Raw genomic sequence first — 18,934 nt, 5'->3', positions numbered from 1 at the left:
TTCATTCAGCCCAAAATGGAAAGAAAATATTTCACATATTTTGAACATGTTTCCCCTGAATATCAACAATAAGAAAGTAAAATGATGCCAATGATAATGAACAGACACAATCACCACCAGTCTTTGTGATGTGACTGATCCATTTACTGGCAGTAGATAGAAAAAAGTGAATGAAAACATTCCACATATCACATCTGTGGTGATTAAAAAATATACTGAAACAACATATGAGCAAAGGATTGAAGAAAATATGAAGAATGAAGTACCCCTAAACTCAAAACTAAATAAAAAGAAAAATGTGTTCACCTTTTCAGTCTTGTAATAGATATTCTACTTATCTAATATGTGACTGTCCCCACATGAATTGCATGACTAATGTCTTAAAGAGTTAATCCCTATATGCTCAGAATAAGAAAGAGTAAAATATCGCAGTGTTATGGCATGCAGATATGGATTGGCTTTGTGACGTAGCTGTCCCGCCTCAAACAACTGTAGTTGTGTGCTGTGTTGTTCTCATCAGAGGCTGACCTTTTGATAACACACTCTTGTTGTGGTCTTCCTCGGAGAGTGTCATCATGATGGAGTATGCCTGGAGTTTTGGGTGACGTCCGTTGAGTCGGGTGTGGTCGACATCCCCAGTGTCCTCGTCCCCTCCCAAGCTGTCGGGATGGGCGGTGGAAGAGGCATCGTCATCCTTGTCATCCTCTTCCTGGTACTCCGAGACAGACATGGCATCCTCCGAATGCATGTCACCCTCAGAGTCCGGGGTGTCCAGGAGGCTGCCAGCATCCTGGTAGTGGTCCATCTCCATGATGGACTTTGGCACCTCGGTCAGTTTCTCTGTCTCTACCTCCATGAGGTTGGCCTCCTTGGAGAGAGGGAGCTTCAGCTTGAAATTCATCCCCCCTGCCAGAGCCTCCTCCATTCGGGCCCCATCATCACGGTTGGCATCCTTATCCATCTCGTTGGCCATTTCCTCTTTCTCCCCATCCTCCTTCATCCTATCAATGGACATTCGCTCTTCCTCCCTCAGAAGCAGATCCCTCCTGGCTTGCATCTCTGCACCTCCGATAAAGTTCTTTATCTCTGCAAAGTATGCCTCATCTTTTTCGCTGAGGTCATCAGACCAATCATCCATCTTCTTCAGTGGCAATGGTTTTTCAACTCCATTGACTTTCTCTGGAGTCTCTGCATCCCCGGAGTAGTCTTCGTTCTCATGCTTCTTCAGGTGGCGGTCGAGGTTGGTTTGCTGTCCAAAACAGCGGTCACACAGTGGGCACTTAAAGGGCTTCTCCTTGTTGTGGATGTTGCGCACGTGGCGCTGCAGATTGGATGATATACTGAAGGACCTGTCACAGTACTTGCAGGAGTAAGGCTGCTCCCCTGTGTGTGTTCTCAGATGCCTGGTGAGGTTGGCAGACCGAGGGAAGAGCTTCCCACAAAACTTGCACGTGTAGCGGTCCTTGCTGCGAATCACCATCTTGTCGGAAGGACTCGAGCCAGAATACATCATAGTGCTGTTAAGGGCGTAGGCCTGTTGGCCGGGAAGGCCACGGAACTTCATCAGACTTTTGTTGGCAGCATAGAAATCCATTTTGGGTAGAGGTGGAAAGTGAGGTAGAGGGACTGGAACAGGTATCTTATCTCCATTCTCCATACGCTGGTACTTGTCTGCAGGAGGACCACTTCCGGGATGTACCCTGTACATGGGATCCATCGTCACAGGTATCCCTCCTGGATAGGAAAAGGCCATGCTGACTGGAATCTCTCCTGTCTTGCCAAGCAAGGTGGTAGGTATGCCAAAGATGTGTGGTCTCTTTGTTTGTATGTCTTCTTTGCTGATGGGATCACTTGCTTTCTTGGGTCTAGGCAGACTCAGGTCTAGGGGTTGATCATCTCCTTTTCTTCGTTCTTCCCTTTCTTGCAGTTTCTGTGACACATCAAAGGGGTTTTCCACTTTCTTCACAGGACTTTCAACACCTTTGAATGTTGGCGGTGAATGACTACTGCCAAGTCTTACCAGTGGATCAATCTTGAGCAGTCCATACCCAGCTGAATTGCTGCTGAAATATCTGTCTGCAATGGAGGCAATGGCTTTGATGGGTTCATTGCTTCCATTCCGAACACTGTGCATCCCATGGGGTCTGGGAGACACTCTTCCACTCCTTCTAAAGGTGTCTTCATCTGGTTTCTCTTTCTTTATGTGATCTGAAAACTTCCTCGCTTTGCTAACTTCCATGTCAGCTTCGCTTTCAACATCGCTGTATGAGCTGCAGTCAAGTTCACTTCCACTTGGTGTGCTGACAGATGCCTCACTCCCTTCACTGTCTTCCCTCTCAACCTTGATGCGCCTGGATGATTCTTTGCCTTCTGCACCACTACCAACTCCAAGGGTATAGTGCTTAAGCCATTCTTCTGTTGATATTGCCTTGCCATTCTTGTTGGACCCATCTGTAGATGATGAAAGAGCTGCAGGGTTCAGATTACCAGCTAAAAGGGAGGGGTGAGCTGCCAGTGGTGGGTACCCCAAGGGGTAGGGACCTCTGATGACACCGTTGGAATTTCCAGAACCAGGTAGGAGGTTGTTCTGCATCATGGCCTGTTGAGACAACTGTAGGTTGGCATTCCACATCTGGGCCAGTCCAGCTTGATAGAGAGAGCTACTAGCAGGCATACCAAGGAGAGGTGCATTACCCCGTAGCAGCACTCCAGAATTGGGTACATTGTGGGGGGCATTGACTGGGGTGTTGAGCTGGCTGTTGAATACTTGGGCATTATGGCAGAATCGGCGGTGTTTGTTCAGGGAAGTCACTGTCGAGAACGTCTGACCACATGTTGCACATTTGAGCTGTGTCCTGCAGTTGGCGTGCATGCGCTTGTGCCGGCACAGGTTGGAGAATTGCGTGTAGGACTTGAGGCAGACTTCGCATGTGAATGGCTTGATGCTGCTGTGGATATGGGTGTGTTGCTTCAGGCCACTCGACGTTGCGAAGGTCTTCCCACACTCGGGGCAGGGGTGACTGCGGGCACCTTCGTGCTGCGAGCGAATATGGCGATGGAGGTTGCTGGGGTCCGAGAAGCACTTGCCGCAGTTCTCGCAGGGGTACATTCTGTCGCCATAGTGCAGTGTCTGGTGCTTGATCAGGTCGGACTTCCAGTGGAAAGTACGACTGCACTCATTACAGCTGAACTCCTCGCTCTTGCTGTACTCACTGCCAATATCTTTGTTTTGTCCATCAGACTCCGAAGCCCCTGGATTACTTTGAGTATCGTCACTTCCAGCCTTGTTGTCCATGATGGGATTTGCACCTTGAACTGTGAAGGAAGAAGAATGTCATACAGAACATTGGAGCAATTTCATCAGCTAAAAGTTTGTGTTTTAGTTTGGAAAGACAATTACCAAATCCTTCCATTACAAATATCGTAAGATCCTCTGATATGCATGGCATGAATAAAGGGAGGCAAAGGGAGCTCTTAATTTCTAACCAGCATTTAACTCATATTTAAGCAGAGCAAACATTTGTTTGATTTTTTGTCTGCGAGGCATGTATGCAGGGCAAGGAAATGAGAAGGTGCAGCACGTGTCCTGGGTCTACAAGAAAATATGGACATGCTCACAATATCCTTCCCACTGCTCGGCCTTTCTTTGTTTTACGGAAAACGCGCCGTCAAGATTTTCTGCTGCAAACGTGATAAACTGGGGGGCTTGGTCCGCTGTGTCAACACATTGTGTAAGCCTTGACACCTCCTCTCAGTCAAGGAGCTCATATCTGTTTGCTCTGAGGAGTGTGTTTGTTCTAGAAATACAATATTTGGAATGGTAGGCAGATGATTCGCGTTCTGTGCAGACAGGGAACAGGAAATGCAGATCGGTCGTTGGGACCCAGGGAGAACCTTCTAAAATAGGCATGATTGTCATCACTTTATTCATCCATATTCACGTATGAAATCATGAATGGACTAAGACTTGGTGACAATGAAGCAGAAAGATATACTTGTAAAAATATCCACAGACACGGGTCAGCATTGCTATTACTGTTTTACAATGTTGGAAGCCATTTTTAAGAAGATATGACACTTAATATGGACTTGTTAACTTTATAACTTCAGTGCATATTTCAAGAAAAGATCTTAACCCGTTGAGGATGAGTCCCAAGTATACTCGGGCAAGTGTCTAGGGTAAATGCATGTTGTAGTAAAATCAGCCCATCCTCAATGTGTTAAAGGGACTGTACAGTACTGGTTGAGGTGGGGATTCATGTTTTGAACATTCCTAAGTGAGAAAATGAGAAACCTCTTGTGAAATATTAAAGAGCATGTAATTTTAAGAAGGATTCAACATTTATTTGATGAAAATTGGTTTTCAAATGGCTGAGATATTCAAAAAAGTGATAATAATAAAAAACGACAGGCCACACCTTTTATTAGGATCTCTTTGTTTCACATTGTTTTTGGATATCTCAGCCATTCCAAAACCGATTTTCATCAAATAAACTTTTGATACCCCTTAGAACATCTCATAGAGCGGTTTCTGAATATCTTTCAAAACGTTAAATGTTAAATCCTCACCTCGACCAGAACTGTATACACCCTTTAATGGTTCAATCACAGCAGAACTGGTCTGAAACGTAGGTCAGAACTTGGACTCACCTTTGAACTCTTGGTTGAGCGTGGAGAAAATGGCATTGACGTTGTTGCAAGCATACTTCTGGTGTCTTCTGAGGGCAACTTTGGACCGGAACGAATTGTGACATTCTTCACAATCGTACTGCTTTTCTTCTGGACATTGAGAAAAACAAGCAATAAATTGTAATGATGCCAAAAGGCCTGTATCTTCTACACATTTGAACCTGTAGGAACAAACCTGTTAATTGCTCAATTATATGCTTCAACTGTTAAACTTTCACCAGGTATTGCAGTATAGCTCTTGTTTCAATAAGAAATGCAACACGTGAACAGCTACTTTAAAGCAAGATATTTTTGTGGCATGAAATTTTCTCGAAGTGGAGCCAATGGCCTTTTTAGCAGCATGAAATTTTTGCGAATTGCCCCTGGCATTCAATAAATATAGTGTGGACAAGAACTGTCACATGCATTTGAATTTTGTGAATCTTAGCTCTTGCAACGTTCGTGAAATTAAAATGTGCTTGAACATTTCTGTTTTTTAAGTATATGGTATGTAAAAATTCATATAAATATGAGACAACTGTAATACCTCCTTCATTCAAGGTGATTAGGTTGTCTCACCAGCCACGTGAGAAAGCCCTTTGAACTTTGGATAAAGTCCCCCCCCCCCCTTTTAGGGTAACAAAAAAATCACAGATCAAAACTTTATGCTTGAACATTAAAGCCCATGTCTGCTTATGATAATATTATGATATGTGCTCAAGAGCAAAGTACTCATGGCTAGTCAAACAAATTTAAAAACAGTATCAACATATCCACTGCTTATCATTTAAGTGTTTGTAACAAATATAGCACAGCTTCCACTGACAGAAATTCTCTCTACCCAAACTATTTCATTTCTGTTGTTTTCCTATGTCTCTATTTGAGTTCCTTCAAATGATGCAACAAATCAATCATAAAACCCAGCCAATTGATATAATTCCTAGTACAGTATAATGTCATGTCATTGCATTTTCTACAATATAATTTCATAGTAGCTGCTCACTGCAACTGGATTTTCTAGAGTATAATTTCATAACACAAATAATAAAAAGCAAAACAAAACATGAAACATACCTTCTGTACAAACAAGAAAAAAACCCACAATTATTTTTAAACCCTCCCCCAATCACTGAGAAACACACACACCCTCATTCACTTTCTATACCAAAACACACACTTCTACCTAACACTCCCCAGCCTCACCGATAAAGCTTTGATGTTTGTTTTCCAAACTATTCTACAGTAACTGTTTTTTGTTTTATTTTTGTTTGTTTCTTTTTGCTTTGGTTTGGCTTTCTATTTCTGTATTCTTTATCTCCAAGTACAGTGACAAATCAATACAAATTGATACAAAGTATGCAAAAAAAAAAGAAAAAAAAGAGAGAGGTAAAACATACAAATCAATATAGGTACTGCCAATCTCATAACAACTCTGTCCCTGATATCACATATGAAAATAGGAACATTACAATGGATACTGTAATTGCAAGCAAGGGAGAAATCAACATTACAGACAGTCACCATAGGCAGATCCTTGACATGGATAAGGCCCTACATGTATCATATACATTTACATTACTATACAATTGAACCTACAAATATATGGTTACCAGTTTTACAATACATGTTGTCCTAAAGAAAAGTGACAGAATGGTTGAATGACAATTTCTTGCCTAGGTGGGTACATTTTTTTTTTTTTTTTTTGGCTGTGTGCTTAAAAAGAAATCACTGTAGAAATCACTGTATCAAATATCATTAACTACATAAGAGTGTATGTGTGTCTTTTAAGACTTACCAACAATCTGTATGGGGTTTCCATCTTGGTCCGGAAAGGCTGCATCCTTCAAAACCAGTAGCTCCTCCCCCGCCCCAATGTTATGGATGGCTTTGTAAAACACCTGGATAATACAGGTAACCAAGTGAAACAAATAGATATAAACTTACATATATTTGTTCATTCATTCATTCATTTGTTCATTCATTCATTATTCTTTTTTTTTCCTTTTCCAACAGAAAAATATGATACAAGTAGACAGATTTTTTTTTTTCAGAAAATAAGGGCATACATCAACATCAAATGAACAACGAGATATGAAACTCGTCAGACTGACGAGTTAGGTGATACGCTTGGGGTTATCAGATGTCGGTCATCTGTGATCGACAAAGAAAAGAATGTGATATAGGCACCTTGAAGTTATAATTGAGTTTGCATGCAAAACCGTTTCCCTAACCTCTCGGCCACGGGACATCCACGGAAATGGTAAGGCAAGAAAGAAATGTATAGATATTACAGGGAGAAAAGTCAATGCCCACTCAACCAACGTGGCCGCGTGAACATGTATTGCATTGCTAGACGGAAATGCGGCCTTGTAACTACTGATGTCGCTATGCCATTTCTGGCAACTTGGGAAAAATACGTGCCGTAAACATAAAACCTATAATCGGTTGGTTTTGATACCTTGCCTTTAATCACAATTTTCAGTGTGATGACGTCATCAAAGTACAAAACAATGATGTGGTCTTGAAAGACAATTGTTCAAAGTACAACACCTTCGTCGTCGTCATTACATATTATGATCAGTTTGACAAAGTCAGCCTGCAAAATTTTGCAGCAGTCGAAGCAATATGGTCTCCAACACAAAAAAGAGGGATATGGTGTGTGTGTGTGTCTGTGTGTGTGTATAGGTGCGTTTATACTAGTATACGAATGTGATTTCTACATGGACGAATATGTAATACAAAATTGAAGAAAAAAAGTAAAATAGCTAAGTATTTTGTTTCGTGATCTTGTGGGGTTCGAACCCGCACGTGTGCAACCTCACGTCTCTGAGACGTCGCCTTTAACCACTCGGCCATACGTCTCGACGAGAAAAAAAGAGGAACGTAAACTTATGTATGTGAAAGATGAATCAGGAATCGTTTTGTCCACATTCCATTCTCATTTTCAGTTTTAAACTGCAAAATTGTCAAACTAATGAGGAGATTTCAAAGAATAACATGCATGATTACTGCAGCTTATTGTCTCAGTTACCACATACTTAAGTTACAGAGGAAATGGAGCAAAATCCGCTGAGATAAAGGTGCTTAAACGTTGTCAAGTCAATGCACATTAAAGATGGTTTGAAAAAAAAAATCACCTCCCATAGACATAACACGTAAACTTGTCTGATTTTGAGTCTTTACCTTTAATAACAATTTGAAGTATGATGGTAAGTCTTCTCGAACCAAGAGTGTGGAACGTAAGCTTCTTCGTGAAAGATGAATCATGACGATCACCCGTGACCGACACATCTTCAAAGGGATCAGTTATTAGAAGTGGAAGCCCTCGTGCCAAGCATATTGTCTCAGCAATTCCAAAGCAATGATACCCTTACATTTATGCATACCATAATTTCCCTCTGAAATCAATGGTAGGTATATTCATGTACAATTGCTTGCCTTGTCCATAAACTTTGCTTTACAAACTTTCAGTGAAACGTGTCATAACATAATTCTGTAACTCCATTAGCAGGGATTGACTTCATAAAGAAAGATATATCAAATTGAACGCTTAGCGCGTATAACTAAGGGGGATTTTAGCCTGATGCTCTGTTCTTCACTGCTCAGATACCAACAACACTCATTACCTACGGCTACGTGTAGAGAAACAGCCATGACGAAAATAAGTTATTCCTTTTCTTTGGCAGATAGACACACAACCCCTTTAAACCACACTATAATTGACATGGAGGGACATGAAAAAGTTCATTACTACTACTAAACAGTGATGCCTTCTACTCATGTGGCACAAGATACCTCTATAGCAACATAAAACCTGTCTACAACTCCGTTATTGCGTCAAACAATAACATCCTGGAATTTCAAAGAGATGAGCGAGACGCCATACACCTGGCCTAGAATTAATTCATTCAGTTGCCATTCCTGCTCCAGTTGAGTTATGCAAATTATTTTCCGACCTGTCTTGTGACAATATAACAGCAACAAACGTAGAGAAAAGGAAAGGGAAAAGGAAAGGTGGCAAGCGGGGCACTGTACCAAGGGCAATTTTAACAATACGTATGATAAATGAAGCAAATCCAACCTCCAGCCTCCGACAAAAAAAAAAAAGGAACTTGAGCGACTGTGTGTCGTGGGGTAGTATAATTGATAAGATAATACGATAAATGACATCGATCGGAATAAAGCTGAACTGCCAAAAGAAACACAAAGAAAGAGAGAGAAAAAAAAATGATAGCGTCCTGCGGGTCTCGAACATCTCGTCCTAAGGTAGTGCATAATGACCATGCAGCGCGCTAAGTGACTATAAAGCCACACGGCTGTACCGAAGATTGGATGTGAAATTTATCTTTAATCTTTATATATATATATATATATATATATATATAATATATATATATTTATCTTAAATATTTATACCATATACAACATGAAAAGTTCATTACTACTACTAAACAGTGATGCTTTCCATTCATGTGGCACAAGATACCTCTATAGCAACATATAACCTGTCTACAACTCCGTTATTGGGTCAAACAATAACAACCTGGAATTTCAAAGAGATGAGCGAGACGCCATACACCTGGACTAGAGTTAATCAATTCAGCTCCCATTCCTGCAAGTTATTTAAACGTACATGTTCCTACCTATCCTGTTACAGTATAACAATAACCAATGAAGAGAAAAGGAAAGAGCAAACGAAAGGTGGCAAGCGGGATACTGTAACAAGGGGCAATTTACAACATTAAGTGTGACAAAATTAATGAAGCAAACCCAATCTCCAAACTCCAATACAAAACAAGGGAAATAGAGCAGCCGTGTTCACGGGTTACGTACACTTGATAAAATAATACAATAAATGACATCGGAGTAAAGCTGAACTGCCGAAAAAAAAAGAGAAAAAAAGAAAGAATGGATAAAAGTCCTGCGGGAGTCGAACCTCTCGCCTTCCGGTATGGCGTTATGAACAACCAGCGCGCTAACCGATTATGCCACATGGCTGTCCTGAAGATCGAGTGCGAAACTTAAATCTAAATACTATCGTGACAGTGTTGACTTGTGATGGCGCTATTCAACTTCCCACAAGTGGCAGCGTGGATTCGATCAATATACAGTTGCAAAGAAAAATTGGGAACCGTTCCGTACAGATTGCATTCTCATTTTCAGTTTTAAATTGCAAAATTGTCAACCTGATGAGGAGATTTGAAAACATAAAATGCATGATTACTAAAGCTTATTGTCTCAGCTACAACATATTTATGTTTCAGAGGAAATGGAGTAAAATCAGATGAGGTAAAGGTGCTTAAACGTTGTCAAGTCAATGCATGGTTTAAAAAAAAATCACCTCCCATAGACATAACACGTAAACTTGTCTGATTTTGAGCCTTTACCTTTAATCACAATTTCTAGTATGATGACGTGATCATATTTCAAAACCATCACATGGACTTGAAAGGCAAATGTTCAAAGTGCAACATATCTGAATTTGGGGTAATATTGAGCTTAAACAACAGAGATACGAGCAAATGAATGTCAGAAACAGTACCTCAAAAAAATCAATTCCACTTTTTTGATTTAAAATGACGATATGATGACGTCATCGTGTTTTCCTGGCAATACTGATACTTGGAATGTTATTTACAATTCATATACTTTTGTAATATGAAATAGAAATATAGGGTCAACGGACGATTTAAAGAGCTATGGTGAAATAAACAAAGACATGTTTTTTCACTATATTTGCAGAAAGACGCGCACGCGGAATTTCAACTTTGACGCCAGTGCATTCCTTTGTTATAGGTCGAAATCGATCAGAAATCAATGGATATTATTACTCAAAGTATCAGGAATCCAAATCAGTCAAAAAAATTGCATTTTCATGTTGCTTACGGGCTCTGCGCGCGAAATTGCGCGGACGGACGCGCACGCGAGAAAATGTTTGAAACGCTTAAAATTGTCTGAAACTTCGAGATTTCCCATTGGGAAGTCGTTTTGAGCCTTTTAAAATTTTGACGCGCGCTTACGCGCGCGTAATGATGACCTGTGTAACTAGCGTTAAAAAGTAAGATAGAGCGTGACCTGAACTTCATGTCCACCGAAAATGATACAGAAATGACATCTAGTTATGAAGTTATGGTCGATCATGTGACAAGGTCCGAAAATCACAAAATGGCGCCTAGATGACGTCATAGATATGTTACTGTCATGAAAACCTTATTGTGGCTAGATTTTGTCATGAGACATGTTGACTGAAAATGTCATGTTATTTCGTAATGTCATTCTTGAGATATTGACGACACAAAATTGTCCAGAAAGAAAGAAGAATAAAAAAAAATAAAGAGAGATTTTGACAATCACAACAGGTGATACGCTGATAGCGTATCACCTAATAACCAAAATTTATAAAGTTTGCAGATCATTTTGAGTATATGAAAATGCTGGAAATCAGGAGCAATGCTAAAAAGACAGTGCCTGTATGGTGCATTCCCCCAAACATGATACAAATTACATGATATACTATCATAAAAAGCGGAATCACAAAATTACATTGACTAAGAATAAAACGCTTACAAGCTCTAAACTAACACTCTCGACAAATCCCAACACTACATATTATACATACGTAATATATATATTCAAACAAAATTACAAAATTACCATATGCCTCAGATTATTGATCAGCATTGTCAGATACTTGGGAATGGGATAGATATTCACAATTGCTACAAAACCACTTGACTTGTCAATTCTAATCTATTATTATGCAGGGGTCAGACTGAACATAACGATATACTCCTTTTAACCTTATAGCTAATATTCAACTGCCTTGCAGAAACTGCACAGTTTCCAATGTGACTATTGCTGAGAATCCTACCGAAATGTTCGCTGATGAATATAAAAGTTGTTTCAAGTTTGTCAATTGAAAGGCTCTCACATATTTGAGTGCGGACATGTGTAATCAATACATTTGGATAGGTAATTGTAAGACGAACATAAATTTCATATACAAATAGGGGGCCTATCTATCTAAGAAAAAGATATACAGTGCACTCCCGTTACAACGAACACGGTTATAACGAAATTTCGTTATAACGAAGTAAATCTTCTGGTCCCAAAATTATCACCATTAAAGTCTATGGTACAAAATTTGCTTATAACGAACACGGTTATAGCGAAATTTCCGTTATAACGAAGTCTTTTCCGAGCACCACAGACAAAGAAAAACAAAAGAAATGTGCTCCGTTATAACGAAATGCGAATTGCTTTCGAAAATACTGTACGTAGCAGAACAAGCATTTACAGCGTCTCTGCATGGGTGAACGCTTCACACCACTGTGTGTTTGCTCCTTGTGTCACACACAGTTTCTGAGGGGAACTTGCGTTTATTATTGTCATACAGTTATCCTATCACATTTCCACATAGCTTTGCAGTGTATGATGAGTATTCAGCAAACATAATATACGTGGTTCCTTGTTTTCGTTATATATTGTATTTGTTCGGTTATAACGAAATTTCGTTATAACGAAAGAAAACTGCTGGTCCTGAGCATTTCGTTATAACGGGAGTGCACTGTATACCAAAAATATGAATGTCAACACAGTGAAATTATAATTCAGGATGTATAAAAAAACAACGACAACATACATACATATAATGTAGAATAGAGAGAGATTTTTTTTTTTTTTGCCAAAGATAAAGAGAAACATCTTGTAGAAATACAACAAGTCGCAAAAATATATCAGTCCTTATGATATCTTGTTATTCTATTATTTCCCCTTTAATCTATGCTCCATATCACACTATGTATCTATTTGCCTAAGTATTTCACACACACACAAAAAAAAAAAATTCTGGAATAAGGATAAGATACACCATTGGAATTGTAAATTCTACCCAAGACTTATAATTTTGGATGAGTAATATTGTATTCATCACTCTCCAATTCTACTTTTTTTTTTTTTGCTGCCATGCATTAGAGGAAGTCTTCTCATCCATTTCTTGCATGCTTGATTTTTATGAGCATTAAATTGATTTGATTAGAGAAGACACGAGAAGAATGGGCTTCATGTGATGAGCCTTATAGATGCCTCGTAATACTGGCTGCATACACAGCAATCAAGTGCTCACTTTGCACAATCCATTATTTCTTCTGAGGGGTTTGAACAATGAAGAATCTATTCTATTCTCAAAATGAATTATCTCCAGGGGGGAAGAGAGAGAATGGCAAATCCATTTATTGGTATCAACCATCCGCCGAGCAATAAAATGCATTTCAGGCACAAATCAAATTTTTGACTCGCACAAGTCAAACGTCACGATTACGACACTACTCATTCTTGTGATGTCTGAAAGAGAGAGCTTGTAATATCATTAGATGGTATCATTGGATTTATAGCTTTTATGGTCTTTGCGACACACAGCTGTTGTATTGAAGGGCACTGTTGCACTGTAATAGGACAGAGTTTTATTTTCCTCCCCCCCCCCCCACAACTGAATTGATCGCAGAGAAGTAGATGAACCTACAGTTGGACGTTGCAACCAAATCCTCCGTAACAGCAGTCGATTTATCAAAACCTTCACACATTGATTTTGCTTCCTTCAAAATGCCTTCAAAGTGACCTGCAAACTAGCATTGTACTATCCACTTGCAATTCATATACATCAACAGGTTATCACATCTTGAATTTGTGCATCAAATTTTCATTAGTTGTGGTACTTTCACATCAAACACCTGCACATGGATTCTTTAATTTTTTTCCTCAGAAAGAATCACAAACGTATATTAAAACTACTCCTACACAGAACATAGCTTTTTAAAGGTAGGGGATACCTTTTACAGACCTCCCAAAATGCAGCAAAACATTAAATATGAACCTCAGGGGACTTGTTTAGGCCACTGCTGAGAAATTTGGAAGTCAACAGTTATCTACAATTTGAATAATGCACAAAACTCAATTACTCAAAAGTTCTGTGTGTCAGCCACACTTAAGCCTTTTTGTTGCAGTCTTCTGTATTTTTTTTTTTTATCTATAAACACAAATCTAAAAGTATAAGAGCTGATGTAATTTTTATAGAGTGTGTGGCAAGAATGGGATTCCCTACCTTTAAAGTGAGACTATTGAAATTTTTTTCGCTCACAAAGGAATGAAATAAACAGCATCTAGATACACAAAAATAGATATAACTGTAGGCCTAATAAATGTACAAATGAAAGAAAAAACAAATGATACATTGTATATGAATGCCTTCAAATAAAAAGATCATACTTTCATGTGTATGCGTGTGTGTGTGTGTGTGTGTGAGTGTGTGTGTGTGTGTGTATTCATATACAAAGAGTGTGAAGACTAATGAATTAACCCATTGAGGATGGGCTGACTTTGCTAAAACACACATTTCCCATAGACCCCTGCCTGAGCATACTTGGGACTCGTCCTCAACGGGTTAATTAAGAGAACTCACCTTGCCATCAACTTGAACTGGCACCATGTTCTGGTTCTCCAGCTTGGGGGCGCTGCGCACGTACTTCATCCAGTTTCCTGACCCCGGCTCACTGGCATCGATCCAGCACTTGACCTTCCCAAACTCATCAACAATCTGAAAGCAAACAGAAGAGAACAAGAAGGAAAAACATAAGTCCTTAGTATAATCAACAGTAAACTTCTATTATCAGGACAACCTGGCTTTAAACTAGACAGCAGCCACCTGAAAAAAAAAAACAATACAAAACAAAAACAAAACAAAAGCAAAACAATACCTATAAGACAAGTCAGAATAACAACGCAGAAGTATACTATGGCAATGGTTGTTGCCATGATTGAAATACTTTTAATGTGCATTTATTTGCTTGTATAAAATTCTCTTTGATCAGATGAGAAGAAAATTGGTATATCTATAATCAATGCAGAAGATTCTTCATTGACTTGTCAGAAATAAGTGTCATAAAAGGGTTTGATGGGAGAAAATATGCAGCATCAAAAAAGGAGTCAGCTGCCTCATGAATATCTCAAGTCGGCAAAGTCGGCACAGCACATAGCTGGAGAAATTATGACATTCAGCCACAAATTATTCCCCAAATTGGCAGCCAGTGACCAAACGACGACAAAGAGGTATGACAAAACAGAAACGGCTCCTTAGAATCTGTGTTAATATTTGTGTTATCTCATTGAGCAAAAATATTTGCGCTAAATATTTTCTTGGTCTGGGAACACATCCTCCCACCTTTCTCCCTCCTGTCCCCTGATCAGACCAGATAAGCCCTAGGTCTCCCCCTGACTGGCGATAACTTCCTCCCCTGGGTCCCCTGTTCGACATGCCCCACCCTCCCTCGGGTCTCGTAAGATGCTTTCCTGTCATAGCAGTCCCATGGGTGAACTTGATGGTGGGGCATGGGGGGGGGGGGAGGGGGAAGAAGTGAGGGGGCTATCATTACCCTTCAACAGACCTCACTTAAGTTTTAAATCGATCAAAGAAGAGATCACGGCACCAATAAGTTTTCTTTAATCATTAAACAAGTTCCCCCCACTCTGACTTCTCATACTGAAACAAAGCAACAAAACACAAAGAAATAATCCTAATATCAATAGCTCTCAATTTCAGGTATGGTTATCTTCCCCCCCCCCCCCCCCCCCCGCCCTCTCTCTCTCTCTCTCTCTACCAAAAAGCTCATGCTTGTAACCTTGAATAATTCAATTAATATTTCTACTTGTTTTACCAATACATGCATTATACACTGAAGTATGACATGACTAAGCTATGGTGGTTTAATCTCATAAAAGATGTAACATTTGGTAACAGTTACAGATCATACATAGCTTGCGTGCATTGCTCCATATCGGTGTACTTGTTAACATTTACAATTGTTATCTTTGTCAACCCCTACATAAAAGCATACACAAAGACATGTTTTTCTCATCCCTACATTGTTAACAATTTAGTGAAACACAATCTTCCAATATTATGACACTGACACATGATACTAGAGTTGCATTACAAGCAATTTCCTTCTCTTTTTGAATATTAATCAGAGAGAAAACCTCCCCCGGTGTAACATCGTGAGGCAAATCTTACGGTGTTTGATCTTGCAATAACTCTTTTGTATGCCTACAGAATAGCATGATGCATGTAGCAGCACCGAAAAAAAAGAAAAAGAGAGAGAAAGAAAAAATATTGGTAAAACACGTGAAACATGTGAAAGGACTGCCCCAATTAAATGGCTCTGTTTCACCCGATGCTGCTCTTGCCCGTATCACATCCCGCTACGTCAGTTTATTACATTTAATCGTGAGAACATGGGGCAGGATCGCTGTCAAGTGATATCAGTAATTGTCACGGTACTTTGCGAGTGGGGGGAGGAAAAAAAAAAAGCGCGCGAGGAAATATCTGCAGGGAATTAAGCCCAGTTTGCACACTTGGCGTATAAAGTGTCGCTCTGTGTGTTCAAGGCGTGAAGCACTCTTCTCAATTTGAGTCTATGGGCACGTCTGCTTTTGTTGCTTAAACACACCAACTCTTCCATAAGCAAACTCAGTGATAGTTTACCAATTGCATCTCTCCCCTCACCCCCACGCCACCAGGTAAGTTTTTTTTTCTCTCCCCCCACATGGCACAAGCCAAAAGAAAAACAAAAGACATCCCAAAAAAAGGTAAAAAGGCTAACATACATTCAGTAATGTCAATTCTGAAATTGAGCATTATTAAACTTCTTCTCCTGACGTGAAGAGCTGAGATGAACAACATTGCTTCCATACCAACTTAGACATTTCTCTGATTATACATTCATTTAAGAATAATGTCGTACATGCATTTGAAATAGGATCATTTGCATCTTGCTTGATGCCTCGACACACGTAAAATAGTGTGAGTTTTGTGATTTTTTTAAAAAACATGAACATGATTGACACTTTGATAATCAAATAATGATCAAATCAAATAATAATACCTCTTTTAATCACATACAATAAGAAATAATCTTATCAACCTATATAGTTACATTCTCATTCTCTTTTTGAAAGTGTGTGTGTGCATATGTGCCAAAACATTTTTGTTTCACTGGTGTTCCGGAGCCTTTTTATTCTGTTCTACATAGCATATCTAGGAAAGAATTTTCATTAATAAAGAATTCAGAATTCCACATCATATTTTGGACATACTAACCAAAGTAAAATTTCAGATATACTTTCTCATACTGTCATACTACCATGATTTACTATGAGAATGGATAACACAACAGGAAAGGTAAGAAATGGCAAGTAATCAACTTGTAGGACCATCCAAGTTAACATTCTTGACTATTGTATTTCTCTTTCTGAGAATAAGATATCATGATAGTTTTTAGCCATGATCAAATGCCTGCTAGCTGGATTGTCAATATTTGTGTGATAAGCGTGAGTTCGGGTGTCATCAGCAACATCTGCCGTCCAATTCACCCAAGTCAAGATGGTGCAATATTCTGCGGCGGCGACAATCGTGCGCCACGGTGGCGAGCGTTTACTTAGAGCGCTCGCGACAGCCCATTAGTTGCTCGATGCCAGGACCGTTGCAGCAGGGGAAGAGAGAGAGGGAGAAGAGTGGGGGAAGGGAGACAGCCCCTTCGTGGCCAGTTTGCCCCTAGCAGATGCCCTCCATTGGAGCAGCGTCAAGTGTAGAGCAAATACCCACAGAAAGAGGAGGGGGGGGGGGGAGAAAAAAGAGAGAGAGGGGCAGAGACAGAGAAAGGGACGATTATAAAATTGCAAATACACTTGGCCCAGTAACATTTTTATTGCTCATCACAGCTGCACAATACGTATTGAGCTCTCCGCTTCTCTCATAACACGGCGAGGGGAGACAGGGAGAAAAAAATGCTAAAACACACACACACACACTCGCTTAACAAAATGTTCACAGAAAAATTAAAGCAAACAAATGGTCCAAAGAGAGATGGTACAGGCTTGGCATTTGTGGAGAGAAGAGAGATGAGGAATGAGAGGGGCTAGGAAAGGAAAATGCAGAACGAAGAGTAAATTTCTAAAGGTTAAGAAAACATTTATTCAAAAGATATGACAATGATCCTGTTATCACAATATCCACAAGTTTTGTTCACGGAAAATTGGCAAACGTCTCTTTCGCAGATTATCAACAGATCAAGAAATCGCCAGAGCCGCGCACTTGAAATGTGTATGCATATTTGAACTAAAAAATGCAACATGGCAAGAGCATTAAAAAAAAAATGAATGGACCAAGCTGGAATTTCTGATAGACACAAATGACATACCATTGATGCGACGCAAGAAGAAGCTCTTTGGAAGAAGTCACCACGTATGCCGAGATGTTACTTCAAGATTCTCTGAACATCAGACGATGATGTAGTCATTAATAGGGGGAACAGCCTTATTCAATCAAGCAAACACTAGCTAATAACCTTTTTTCAAACCTCTAGTGAGTCTGCTGGAAGAACAAAAAAAAAAATTCACACACCTCAACTGAGCCACAATGCGAATGACCCCGAGCGAGTGGAACCTAACACCGAAATGAAATCATATTTTTCACACAGACTGATATGCACACGCCTCAAGTCCAGAACCATAGTAAAACTGCCCCCCAAAAATCTCCTGTCTGTAATTATAATTACTTCCTGCTCTGCCTTCCCTTGCTGTGGACGAAAAAAAAAATTGCTCTAGCCTGCCATACTTTTTTTCACCCTTTTCTTTGGCTGCTGCTTTGGCCGTGTCCAGCTGATCACCGGTGACCTGGCTCTCTCTCTCTCCCTCTCTCTCTCTCTATCCCCCTCATTCTTTCTTTATTTCTCCATCTTTCTCTCTATTTCCCAAAGCTTTTCTCTGTCACTTCTTTTTTTTTTTTCAGCTCTTTCTCTGCGGACCAACCACCAATCACTCTGACTGGCCGAGCAGCCAATGAAACGCCAGCGTGTGACCACAAAAATGCCTTCCATGCACACTGGGTCCATTCTCTGTACAATCAGATGTAACAAAAAGCACAAAAAAGTTCCAAGTAACAAGCTATCATATGTTTGTGATTACCTCTGCAGACCAGACCTCATGTAAATCATCACTGTTAGTATCACCATATGATATTTCCATGCTACTTTATACCTCATTCCCCATGTTTCACACTGTGGAATGATAAAATAACATTTTGAGTTCCTGTGATTGAACTATGTCAGACTCTTACCATGACCTAGCTAACTGGCTTTTATAGATTCTAAAACAAAAATGTCTCCCCCCATTCACTGATTGTCATTGTTTACTATCTATCACACACTGGTCAAAA

At 39.8% G+C, this 18,934-nt stretch overlaps 1 protein-coding gene across 1 annotated transcript in view; it reads right to left on the bottom strand.

The window, feature by feature from the left end:
- Positions 1 to 481: 481 nt before the first annotated feature.
- The window catches only part of LOC140238794 (histone-lysine N-methyltransferase MECOM-like), a 143,507-nt gene continuing 125,054 nt past the window's right edge, over positions 482 to 18,934 (bottom strand). Inside the window, exons 3-6 of the mRNA XM_072318691.1 lie at positions 14,126 to 14,260; positions 6,464 to 6,566; positions 4,651 to 4,779; positions 482 to 3,315 (exon numbers count right to left, since the gene is read on the bottom strand). Coding sequence (XP_072174792.1) covers positions 482 to 3,315; positions 4,651 to 4,779; positions 6,464 to 6,566; positions 14,126 to 14,260 — 3,201 coding nt within the window. The remainder of the gene's footprint in view (positions 3,316 to 4,650; positions 4,780 to 6,463; positions 6,567 to 14,125; positions 14,261 to 18,934) is intronic.

Source organism: Diadema setosum, chromosome 15, assembly GCF_964275005.1.
Source record: "Diadema setosum chromosome 15, eeDiaSeto1, whole genome shotgun sequence".
Lineage (NCBI taxonomy): Eukaryota > Metazoa > Echinodermata > Echinoidea > Diadematoida > Diadematidae > Diadema > Diadema setosum.
Note: the sequence above shows the minus strand (reverse complement) of the source record. Positions and strands in the feature narration are given on the sequence as shown.